This window comes from Trachemys scripta, chromosome 3 (assembly GCF_013100865.1).
Source record: "Trachemys scripta elegans isolate TJP31775 chromosome 3, CAS_Tse_1.0, whole genome shotgun sequence".
In the NCBI taxonomy this organism is placed as follows: domain Eukaryota; kingdom Metazoa; phylum Chordata; order Testudines; family Emydidae; genus Trachemys; species Trachemys scripta.
Window position 1 is genome coordinate 58,364,417 of NC_048300.1, and position 13,334 is coordinate 58,377,750.

General features: G+C 43.0%; 1 protein-coding gene across 1 annotated transcript in view; it reads right to left on the reverse strand.

Moving 5' to 3' along the window:
* DNAH8 (dynein axonemal heavy chain 8) overlaps positions 1-13,334 on the reverse strand; it is a 585,957-nt gene that overhangs the window by 503,664 nt on the left and 68,959 nt on the right. Inside the window, exon 9 of the mRNA XM_034764627.1 lies at positions 8,503-8,616. Coding sequence (XP_034620518.1) covers positions 8,503-8,616 — 114 coding nt within the window. The remainder of the gene's footprint in view (positions 1-8,502; positions 8,617-13,334) is intronic.

Consider the following 13,334-nt stretch of genomic DNA (forward strand, 5'->3'; position numbering starts at 1 on the left):
GGTGCCGGCGATCGGTGCCGGGACCGCGACCGGTGCCGATGACCTCGTCGGTGCCGGGAGTCAGATCTGGACCTCGACGAGGACCTAGAGTATGCTCGGTGCCGGGAGCGGCCCCTCGACGTCGAGCGTCGACCGTAGCGGTGCCGAGAACTACGTCTCGACGTTGACCGGTGCCGACGATCATATCGGTGCCGAGACGTAGAGCGGTGCCGCGAAGAAGATCTTGGCCGCGAGTACGACCGGTGCCGAGACGATATTCGGTGCCGGGACTGCGAGCAGCGTGGGGACCTGCTTCGGGACCTGGATCGGCGCCGAGGTTCCAGCCCTTGTGATGGAGGGCGCATCAAGGCAGGTTTCCCTCTTGACTGTACCGGGCGAGTCAACGGTGCAGTCGGTGCCGGTGGTTGAGGCGGTGCGGGCTCCGTGAGAGCTATTAAGTCTCTCGCCGCCGCGAAGGTCTCTGGAGTCGACGGGAGACACTGTATCACCGCCGGCCTCGGTGGAGACGCTATTTGCACCGGACTCGACGGCCTCGGCGCCGGAGTCGACGGTGCTGGAGGCGCTTGCTTCCGTTGCTCCACCGGCGGACGCGGCTCTACCCCCGGCACTGGGGGAGCCGGCGTCTTCGGCACGGATGTCCCCGTCTTATGGGCTTTTTTATGCCCTGGGGATAATGACCGGCGCCGAGGCACTTGCTGCGCTTGCGGTGCCGACGAGGTCCGGTGCCGGGGAGGCTTGTCTGACGCCACTCGCGTGGTCATCATAGCCGGTGCCGCCGGGGCACTGCGCACCGAGGTGCTAGGTGCCGGAGTCTGGCCCGTAGAAGGAGTGTCCGGGCTGAGTGCCGCCTCCATTAGGAGTTGCCTGAGCCGAAAGTCCCGCTCCTTCTTGGTTCTTGGTTTGAAGGCCTTACAGATCTTGCATTTATCTGTTTGGTGGGACTCTCCCAGGCACTTCAAACAGGAGTCGTGCGGGTCGCTCGTGGGCATAGGCTTAGCGCAGGAGGCGCACTGCTTGAAGCCGGGAGCGTTGGGCATGAGCCCGGGCCCGCGGCCGGGGGAGAAAGGGGGAGACGACCCCCTTAACCCCCTGAACTACAATAACAACTATAACAACTTTTTAACTATAAACACTAGAACTACAACTATAACTATAACTTCGAATGACTAAGTAAGCTAGGGAGAGTGGAGGACAGCTATGCCGCGCTCCACAGTTCCAACGACCGTCAGGGGCGGTAAGAAGGAACTGAGGGGGCGCCGGGTCGGCTGGGGTATATATTCAGCGCCATGAAGGCGCCACTCTAGGGGGCTCCACAGCCGACCCGCCGGTGTTGCTAGGGTAAAAATCTTCCGACGATCGTGCACGCGGCGCGCGCACACCTAATGGAATGGATATGAGCAAGCACTCGAAGAAGAAGAAAGGAGAATCAGGCATCTCTGTCATAGTTATGTCCCTTGAAAATCTGAATTCTTGCGGTACTCATATGGTGATTATTACCAAGGTAGCAGCCTGAGCAGAGGTGACTGTAAAAGAGAGAGTGAACATTGCTCTGGAGTTCAAGCACTCTGAGGAATGTACCATGCTAGATGATTGTTTGGTCTTCTGAGGTACTCAGATGTTAAACACTGAGAGCTGGGCTGACTTTACTGGTACTGTACCCCCCAAATTTGACATTTCTGCATGCATCCCAGAATTTGACAGTACTGCAGTCAGTTATCTTGTGTGTTCCGCTACTGCCAGCTAAACATCACACAGCTAGAAATAGAGAGACAAGGCCATGCACCTGAATGTTTGCAGTTTTGCTATCAGAATAGGACGTTGGGACAGGGAGTTAAGGTTCCATGAAAATAGAAGGAATGTTTGGACAGCTTTGGTTTTAGGTGCCTCTGACATGTAAGTTTTATTGTTGTTATTGCTTTATTGTTGTAATGCTTTGCTGATAAGGAGAATAATTAATTGTTAATACCTGTTGCAGAGAAAATTATTAGCCTATTGGGGCTATTATGAATTATGTGCTTTGTTCACAGAAATTTTACAAAAAGTTTAGCTAGAAAGTGTGCTTAGGAGCAGTCTGAGGAAGCTTTCTTTGGGCAAGGATCTGACACCTAAGTTCCTCAGCAGATAGACGGAAAGAAGGGCCCTCCAGAAGCCTGGCTGTTGATTCCTCGATTTCAGACTTGTTGGGTAACTATAAATGTTTGGAATGCTGTGAACCTATTGTTACCATGTGAGAATGTGTGTGTATGTGTGCGTGCGCATCCTTAAGACCTAATAAAAAAAAGTTTCAGGTAAAAAGCATTTTGGTTTGTATCAATCATATATCAGATGGAGGAACTGTGTCCCCACTGATTTATTCCTAACACCACCTGGAGAAAACAGTAAAGTTGCCAGTGCTTTGGGTTCTGAAAACTCTGGGTAACAGTACCCTCTTAGAAGAGGAAGTTGTCTTCTTTGTTGCCTTAATCCCCTGATGGTACTGATAACCTTTCAAAGCCAAAATCCTTAGGTTCTCTGGGTTCAGTGGTGCTGGTAGTATCTGAGGAACCTGCAGTCTCATTGGTATTGAATTGGGAACTAGTGGGCGTCAATGCAGCTGTCTCAATCGATGACCAGTATTTCTTTGAAGACATTTCTTGACCTGAGGAACCTTAACTCATTTTCATAGAGTCCTTCTCAAAAAATTCTTGAGTTTTCCTCTTAGAAGTTCTGGGAGAGTGCTGTGCCGAAGTGGATGAGGTGCTCAACTTGCTCACAAACCAGTGTATGTGGGAGAGGGGGTCCCATGGCGTGGGTCAGAAGCAGGATAGCGGGAGCTCTCCATCATGAGGAGATGTGAATTGATCTCCCAGTTTGTTCTGCCTCTCAATTTTAAAAACAGACAAAAGTTACACTTTTGGGGGACATGTGATTCCTCAAGGCAACAGATGCAACAGCAGTGCCCATCATTCACTGGCAAAGCCTCGTGGCATGAAAAGCAACATTTAAACCTCAGAGAGCCAGGCATACACTCCTAGTAACATAATGTTCCCCCAAAGGAAGAAACTGAAAAGACACAGGCTCTTACAAACTTTATTTATTTATTTTATTTACTAACTACTACTATAATTAAACTTAGTAAAACTATGCAAAAAAAAAGTTAACATAAGTTGAACTGAGACACCATCTCAGGCTGAGGTGGTTGACAAGGAACGGAGGACAGTTCGCTCACACAGCTCTATATAGCCTCAGTGCAGAGCATGAGGCTGTGTTGAATGCATGCATGGGCCGGATGAGCACCTCTACCTAAAATCTATGATTGAATGCACATGGGGCACATTCACACTTGAAGTGGAGCATCCATAGGGACATTACTCAAAAAAATAGAAGTTGTACAGTGGCATTTGTCAGCATCTTGCTGAGATGGGAATACCCAGCACAAGAACTTTATGCAAATTAAAAATGAAATGCCTGAACGTGTCATCTCAGAATGCTAAGGACTGCAACAAAATCTCTGGGACCGTGTTTTAAAAATGCTCTTCTTATGACAAGGTAGACAGGGTGATGAAACATTGTCTTACCACCAAGTCAAATGAAGTATTTGATCATATCAAAGCACCTTATATCATCCAGTTTTCAATTTTTCCAAAGCAGGATTTGCAGAAATCCTTGCAGCAGACTAAAAGACCTAACAGAGTGAATCTCTTTCAAAGACTGCATACTGGACTTAATTTTGATTTTCTTGGGAAAATGAAAGTCTGTCTCCAGATTTGTCAAAATACATTCCCAGGTGATTCATGGAACAAATTAAAGATAAAGAGTTTTTCTTAGAATTAATTTCAAGCCCTACACAATGGAAGTGGTAAAAAACAAAATGTATTATAGATCTGGCTTTCTCCTCTTAGTCAAATCAGCCAGTCTAAGATAAGACACTATAACCAGACCTTCTCTCCTTTAGTTCTACAGCTAATACACATCCATTTTAGTGAAAATTCTGTGCCAGACACAGAATAGGAGATGAGAAATCTTAAGGGGGATCCAAAAATACTGCTGGCAACACTCTTCCATTAATACACACACATAAGCATTTTGAAGGACCGCAAATGTCAAGAAGAATACTAGATGGATGATCAAATTTTGTTTTTAATTTCTTTCTGTTGAAGTGCTTTTTGAGGATGAACTGGCTCAGCCATTTCAGATCTAGGATATACCTAAATCCCTTTGGCTTCTTGGATATCATTAAATAAAATAAACACTGAGAAAACAGCTCTGAGATGGGGATAGGGTTGTCTGCTTTTATGTCTTCTTGCAGGTATTTTGTCCTTCACTCTGGAAATTTTCTCTTGAATAGTGGTTAGTTGGTGTAAAAGCTTCCCGAGTACCGAGTTGAAGATATTCAAATTTTGTGTTATTTTTTCTGAATCACTAAGATGTCTCATTTTATTCTAAATAAATGAATCCAATGTTTCTCCAAAGAATGGAAGCAGTTTTCAGAGAGGAAGAGAAAGCATTGGGGAGTCCCAAATCAATCTTTATCCTGATCGTTGTTGGGATCACCATTTCTACGATGAGAAACAAAAGGAATAATTGAGGGTATGCTTTCTCCTAAGTATTTTATATCTGGAGGGAGAGCTGTAACGGCGATCCTGCCAGGTGATTTCTCCCAAATACATGCAACTCACCACTCTACAAGAATGACAAACTTCTGAAATATGGGACAGTAAACTAAGAGGAACTAATATTGTAAATAGGGGAAGGAGATTTTTTGGAGAAAGGCCTGGTGGCATAAAAACATTCTTGCTATCACAAAGGCCATTTTAAAGCATGCAATAAACCTCTTCAGATGCCATCAAACTGGAAGGAAGGCCTTAATTTCTTGGTGCAGAATCCTTCATCCTCTAAATATGAATCATGCTCTAGAGAACCAGGTGCTACTGGTTTCATTCCTTTCTTTTCCCTCTTTCTGATAGGTTTGGGGCTCATTTAAGGCCCTGATTCAACAAATACAAATACTTAAGCACATTCTCAAATTTAAACACAATAGTAATCCCCTATAACTACAACTGGGACTAGTGAATTCTTAAAGGTAAGTATGTGCTTAAGTACTTTGTTGAATCAGGGCCTCGGAATCCTAAACCCTAGCCCTCTGATATTGATATTTGAAAGAATTTCTTGAAATTCCTGGTGTGAAATTCCACTTGCTCCTAAATATTTTAAAATCATCTCTTTCCCTGTAATGAATAATCTTTAAGGATATTCCTGTCAAGCACAGCATACCTAATTAAGAAAGGGTAAATTTTAGATTGAATAGCAAGAAGAAAATTGCCTAGCAAAGATTTTAGATAGTGGAACAATCACCCATAGAAGGTGGAAATTGCAGCACATGGGACATCTAAAACTATCATAGACTTACCTAAGAACTACAGTTAATTATTATATAAAAATAAATAAAGATATCCCATCTCCTAGAACTGGAAGGGACCTTGAAAGGTCATTGAGTCCAGCTCCCTGCCTTCACTAGCAGGACCAAGTACTGATTTTGCCCCAGATCCCCAAGTGGCCCCCTCAAGGATTGAACTTACAACGCTGGGTTTAGCAGGCCAATGCTCAAACCACTGAGCTATCCTTCCCCCCTTAATTCTTATTCTTGTCAACTGTTCAGAATAGGCCACTTCCACCTTGATTGAATTGCTACCACTGACCCCCGACACACACACTTGGTAGGGCAACTCCCATCTTTTCATGTGCTATACTATATATACTGCTTACTGTATTTTTCACTCCATACATCTGATGAAGTGGGTTCTAGCCCACGAAAGCTTATGCCCAAATAAATTTGTTAGTCTCTAAGGTGCCACAAGGACTCCTCGTTGTTTTTGCTGATACAGACTAACACGGCTACCACTCTGAAATCTACTCTAGAACAGTGTAATGGGGTATACAAAACACCACACTAGGCAATTTAGGGTTAATGAGTTAATGTGGGCTCAGGTGGCCCCACCACACCACACCTATGAGAGATGTCGGACCTGGAGGAAAGAGCTCAAAAGGGGGAAAACCCAGCACATTGGTGGCAGACCAAGGAGGAAAGCAGACCTCCAGTCCTCAGCCCCTGGAGAGGGCTAACAAGGCAGGGGCTCCTCTGCTGCCCACTAGCCTCTCTTTGAAAAAAGGGAGGGTCTGATCCTGATTCAGTTTTTGAGGTGACTATTCCTCTATATTTGCCTGTGAACTTAGTTAGGGGCTGCAGCTCAACAAGAGCTCTTTGAAGGAAAAGAATCTTACCACAGTCATGGGATAATTCATTTGTGTTAATTCCCCTTCTTCAGTTCACTGACAACGCTGGAAGGGGTGGACTATCTCAGCCCTCTCGCTGAGCCCCTTCTGAGTGGAACTAGCATGGGAAAACACCCAGCCATCACAGATCAGAGGCCTGAGTGAGTGCTGGGACCAAGCCCAGGGCCTAAGGGGCACCCTGGGGAAGAAATCCCACTGACAATCTAGATCTCATGTTCACATGTACCTGTGAATTTGAAGGCAAGATACTTGGCACCACTTGGTGATTCTCTGTGGTGCAGAGGGAAGATTGCTCACTGTTAATCCTGTTTGCGGCAGTCCTCATTTGTCCCATTCCATACAGCAAAACCCCTTTATAGTAACACTATGGCTCCACCAAACAGAAGGCAAAGATCTGTCAATCCTAGATAGTATATAAGCCTCAATTCACCCACTTCCTCTCAGTGAAAACTTAAAAAGAAGCAAAACAGCAAGTTACCTAGAAGAAAATACTTAAAGCAACACTCCCTGAAGAGAGGAAGGAGGGATATCACATGAGAGAACAGAGAACTATGATAAACAGGATTAAGAGTGATTTCAGAGTAGCAGCCATGTTTACAAACATTGAATCTATCTCCCCATGTAAGTACTCTCACACCTCTTATCAACCTGTCTGTACTGGGCTATCTTGATTATCACTTCAAATTTTTTTTATTTCTCTCTTACTTAATTGGCCTCTCAGAGATGGTAAGACAACTCCCACCTGTTCATGCTCTGTGTATGTGTGTGTATATATAGCTCTTCAATATATGTTCCATTCTATGCATCTGATGAAGTGGGTTTTAGCCCACGAAAGCTTATGCTCAAATAAATTTGTTAGTCTCTAAGGTGCCACAAGTACTCCTGTTCTTTTTGAGGATTAAGAGTGAGTAACCTTCCCTTGTTGTGCCTCCTTTTCCCATTCTCCCTGGTAACAAGCAGATGGACAAAACCCCCTCTAATGGTGGCATGGAAGAAATTGAATTTTATACATGGACTGACCAGCTTCCATGCTTGCTGTCTGAGGAAGAGGGAAACCAGATGCCACAAACTGTATGAGGAAAGATGACTGGTTAGGGTGCGAGCCTGCAACTTTGGAGACTCAGGTTCAGTTCCCTATTCTGCCAAAAACTTCCTGTGTGACCTCAGACAAGCCGGTTTCCAATCTATACAATGCTGATATTTCCCTACCTCACAGAGGTATTATGAGGTGCTCAAAGATGACAATAATGGACGCTGTACAAATACCTTAGCTGATATATCCTCCCAACTGGAAAATAAAGTCAGAGAGGCAAAGCTGTGAATTTCAATAAAATTGCTTGGGTGTGAGAATCTTATTCATTGCCAGACTAACTGACGGGACTGAATCAAACATGATGAATATATTTTTTTAGTAGCAGACTTGTGGATCTTCTAGAATCACTTGCTATTACTTTTTTGTCCATGTTAACTGAAATGAGTGTTTCAGGCATGCAGGTTGTTTCTTCTTCTAAACACAGAACTGTGTTAGCTGCCTATAAAGAGTTACTATGAGAAACAAGATTCATTAATCTGCAAAAGTAGAAAGAAATCTGGAATTCAAAAGGAACAAAATAGGTATTTTTCAAATTATATTCTTCTGATGATTACATTGTATGTGCTCACATATGAGTTCTCCTCCTCCCTCTTAAATTATACCATCTTGGACCATTTTCTGCCCCTATCTTGCTACTCTTAGGCAGCCTTGCAACATTTGTTAACAAATGAACATATATTTCATGTATTAGAGAAACTGTGGTTTCTTGGAAACAATTGCATGGTTATTGTTGGTACATGCTGATTTTTTAATGAAAGCCACTAAATTTAATTATATGATCTTTGTAGTGTACATAAATGTATTTTTTTCTGTTTTAGCTCCTTTAAAAAGTATATACAATTCCAAAAAAGACAAAGTGGACTGTCAAAATTGTTAATAAAATACAAGTTTAAAAAATATAGGAATTTAGACTTAATTTCTATGCAAAAAGGTACAGTAATTAATATTTCATTGCATCTAGTACAATAAAACGATGGTTTAAAAATAACGAGTTACACAAGAATTTAGAAAAATACATTTTCTGAAGTAGAACATCCCACAAAGAAGATTACTTCTATCCTAAAGTTCACTGTTTTTCTATGCATTCTATATGACTATTTAAACTGTGTACTGAGAATCACAAAAGGTATACTTACAAGATCATAGTTATAAAGCGGTTGACATACTTTTTCAAGTGTGTATAAATATCTCACATTATCTTTTGATTCATTTGCAGTGTCTGTGATTCTGGCATCCAACTCTCGCCACATCTAGAGGGAAAAATACTATGAAGACTTCATACATATCAATATATTATTGCCAATATATAGATGTGCAGAATATACACATTTGTAAAAAATGGTTATCTACCTTTCCATAACTGTTGTTCTTCGAGATGTGTTGCACATGTCCATGCCACTGTAGGTGGATGTGTTCCCTGTGCACAGAAGTTGGAGGTTTTTTTCCCTCAGCAGTACCTGTTGGAGTGGCTCGAGTGTTGCCGTGCACTATTGCGTGCTGGTAGAAGAGAGTGGAGCCGCTCCTATCCCCCTCAGTTCCTTTGTATCAGACAGACTCCGATACAGAGGGCACATTGTGTAGGTCATGGAAAGGAAACATGCAACACATCTCAAAGAACAACAGTTATGGAAAGGTAGGTAATTGTTTTTTTCTTCAAGTGATTGCACGTCAATTCCACTGTAAGTGACTCACAAGCAAACACCCAGGGAGTTGGGTTCAGTTCAGAGTCTATCTGAACAGTTATTGCAAGACACCCCATCTGAAACTGGCATTGTCTCTGGACTGATGGGAATTGGCATAATGAGAAGTGAAAGTGTAGAGTGATGACCAAGTCCCTGCTTTACAAATGTCTAGAATTGGCAGTTGTACCAGGAAAGCTGCAGAAGCTGCCTGAGCTCTAGTAGAATGTGCCAACACTGCAGCTGGCTGGATAGTATTAGCCAATTGGTAGCATACACGAATGCACGAAGAGATCCAGGATGAAACTGTCTGAATGGAAACTGGAGGGCCCCTACCTCTCTCTGCAACTGCTATAAAGAGTTGTGTAGATGATCTGTAGAGATTTAGCATGCTCCAGGTAGAAACTTAAAGCCCTTCCTACATCCAAGAAGTGAAGCTTTTCCTCATCTCTAAGTGTATGGGGTTTCAGAAAAAATGTGAGTACACAGATTGCTTGTTTAACACAAAAATTAGAGACTACTTTTGTAAGAAATGTCAGTTGAAGGCAGAGATAAACTTTATCTTTATGGAAAACTGTATATGGGGGTTCTGACACCAGAACTCTCCACTAACCCACCCTTCTGGCTGAGGTAATTGCCACCAGAAATGCAACCTTCACAGAAGAGAGAACAAGTTGCAAGGAGTTTGAAGGGAGGTACCATCAATTTTGTTAGGACTAAAATCAGATCCCAAGGGGGGGTGGCGTCTCGTATTTGAGGGCACAGTTTGGCCATACCCTTTAAGAATCAGGTGATGCTGGAGCTGGAGAAAGGAATCTATTATCCACCCATATGTGAAAGGCTGAAATAGCTGCCAGATGCACCCTAACTGAGTTAATAGCCAAACTCTTTTTTAGACCTAGAAGATAGTCCAGTACGAGGTGCAAGGAGCTTACTCTGGAGATGTATCTTTCCTACGAGATCCAATGGAGAAGCACTTACACTTAGTGAGGTAAGTGTTTTTAGCTGAGAGTTTTCTGTTATTCAGAAGCACTTTTTGCACATCCTTCAAGCAGAACTTTTCAAAGGGTGTCAGCCATGAAGCATCCACAGTGTTAGAGACCTTGGAGGTTGGGATGGAGCAGATGCCCATGGTCACAGGAGATTATGTCTGGATCTAATGAGAGAGACAGAGGCTCAACTGACAAGGTTAGTAGGATCGAGTACAAGTGGTGAGGAGCCACACTAGTGCTATAAGGATGTAGCTAGCCTGGTCTCATTTTATTTTGAATAAGACTCTGGGCAGTAAAGGAATCAGAGGGAAGGCTTGCTGAGTCCAGGGGCATATGAGGGTGGCAGATTGAAAGTGCTGCTCGACCCAGCCTGCTCAGGCATGCTCTGTTCTTGTGCGGTGCCCAAGGCATATGAGGGTGACAGCTTGGAGGTGCTGTTCGACCCAGCATAGTGAGTCCAGGGACATATAAGGGGTCAGCTTTGGAGTGCTGATTAACCCGGTCCTCTCGGATGTGCTCTGTAAATATATGTGTGTGTGTGTGTGTGTGTGTGTGTGTGTTATTCTGATTCTGGGGCTGAAAGAACCCAGCCCTGGGGAACCTAGGTCTTGCAGGATAGCTCCACTGGGAGGGAACTTGCAGCGAGGAGAAGTAGAGCTCCGTATGAGAACACAAGTGACACAAGTAGTACATTGATAGATGTAAAAAATGCCCCCACCCCCAGAAGATAACCCTAATAAATGAGCATACCCCAAAGTAACGGGCAAAGCTGGTAACATGAGGCACAACAGAACATCCTCTATGGCCCCTGCCTGAAGAAAAGATTGGATCTCCTATTGCAGGGCAATCTCATGAGAGTGGTTCCTGAAGAGGATACAGGGAAGGGGGAGTGGAGAAATGAACTGGATGGCATACCCCCATTCCACCATGCTTAAGATCCACTGATCTGATGTTATGTAGGACCGAGCACTTAGGAAGTAGGATAAGTGAATGGTAAATAAAAGATGGAGAACAGAAGGAACTAAAGTAGGTGGTACACTATCCTCAGTTATCCCTTCAAAATGTATGTTTGGAAGTGAAGGCTGAATGGGATGAGCCCATTGATGCTGAAGAGAATGGCAGTGAAGGAAGACTCCTATAACCTCTGCCTTTTTTCCTTGGTGGATCTTGGAATTGAGAAGCTAAATTTTGGTGTCTGAATGGCTGCTGTGTACGAAATTGCTTTCTTTTCATTGATGAAGTATAGATTCCAAGCGATTTGAGTTTCTCTCTGGAATTTGTGAGGCTATGAAGCTTGTCATCCCTTTTCTCTGAAACAAAGAGAAGGGCTTTCAAAAGGGAGGTCTTGGATAGTCTGTTGGACCTCTCAGGTTAACCCAAATAACTGTAACCATAAACACCTTCTCATACGAATGGCTGATTCCAATGTTTCAAGCAGCTAAATCTGTGCTATCCAAACTGTTTTGAAGGGCAGTCCTGGTGACCAACTTACCCTCTTCAGTCTGACTGAAAACTCTTGTCTACAGTGGGAGGCTGTTTCAGAACTTGACTCCTCTGATGATTAGAAAGACTCATCGAATTTCAAGCCCAAATTTGTTGATGGCCAATTCATATCCATTTGTTCTTGTGCCACCATTGTCCCTTAATTTGAGTAACTCCTCTCTCTCACTGGTGTTTACCCTACTGATGTACTTACAGAGAGCAATCATGTCTCCCCTCAGCCTTTGTTTTGTTAGGATAAACAAGTCAAGCTCCTTAAGTCTCCTCTCAAAAGGTACGTTTTCCATTCCTCTGATCATCCTAGTAGTCCTTCTCTACACTTGTTGCAGTTTGAATTCATCTTTCGTAAACATTGGAGACCAAAACTGCACACAGTATTCCAAATGAGTTTTCAACAGGGTCTTGTACAATGGTGGTAACACTTCCCTATTCCTGGGATTGTGTTAGCCTTTTTCATGGCTGCATCACATTGGCAGCTCATAGTCATCCTAAAATCAAGCAGTTGACCCAGGTCTTTCTCCTTCTCTGTCGCTTCCAAATAATAATTCCCCAGGTTATTGTTGTTAGTCCCTAAGTGCATGAGCCTTGCGCTTTGAATTATTAAATTTAATCCCATTTCTATCACTCCCATTTTCAAGATCATCCAAATATTCTGATATACTATTCCGATCATCCTCCTCATTGGCAAAACCTTTCAACTTTGTGTCATCCACAAATTTTATTAACACACTCCCAATTTTACTCCCAAGGTCATCTGTGAAAATGTTTATTAAGACTGATCCCTGAAGAACTCCATTAGTAACCATGCTCCAGCCTGACAGTTCACCTTTCAGTGTGACCCCTTGTAGTCTTCCATTTAATCAGTCCCTTATCCACTTTTGCATTCTCATATTAATCCCCATTTTCTCCAATTTAATAATTCCCCATGTGTAATTGTATCGAATGCTTTACTGAAATCCAGGCAGATTAGATCAACTTCCTTTCCTTTGCCTAAAAAAATCAGTTATCTTCTCAAGGAAAGAGATCTGGTTGGTTGGGCACGATCTACCTTTTGTAAAACAATATTGTGTTTTATCTCAATAACCATTTACTTCTATGTCCTTAACTACTTTCTCTCTCTTTCAAAATTTGTTCCAAGATCTTGCATACAACTGAGGTCAGTAGTTTCCCAGATCATTTTTTCCCCCTTTCTTAAAAATAGGTACTATATTAATAATTCTCCAGTCATAGAGTACAACCCTGAATTTATGGATTCATTAAAAATCCGTACTTTTGTCCTTGAAATTTAATGTACTAGCTCCTTTAATATTCTTGAATAGAGATTATCCAGGGCCCCCGACTTGGTCCCATTAAGCTGTTTGAGTTTGGCTTCCATCACAGATACGTTAATTTCTACTCTCACATCCTTGTTTCCATTAGCCCTCCTGCCACTAATCCTAAACTCCTCATTATCCTTATTAAAAACGATGGCAAAGTATTCGTTTAGATATTGGGCCATGCCTGGATTATCTTTGATCTCCACTCCATCCTCAGTGCCTAGCAGTCCCATTTTTTCTTTTCTTATTTTCTTTTCATTTATATGGCTAAAAAACCTTTTACTATTGGTTTTAATTTCCTTTAAGAGGTCCAACTATGCTTGGCTTTTGGCAGTTCACTTTTTCCTTACACTTTCTGTCCTCCAAGAGGTAGCTTTCTTTGCTGATCCAACCCATCTTCCATTCCTTAGAGGCTTTCTGCTTTCTCTTAATAACCTGTTTTAGATGCTTGTTCATCCAATTTGGTTTGCAACCCTTCCCT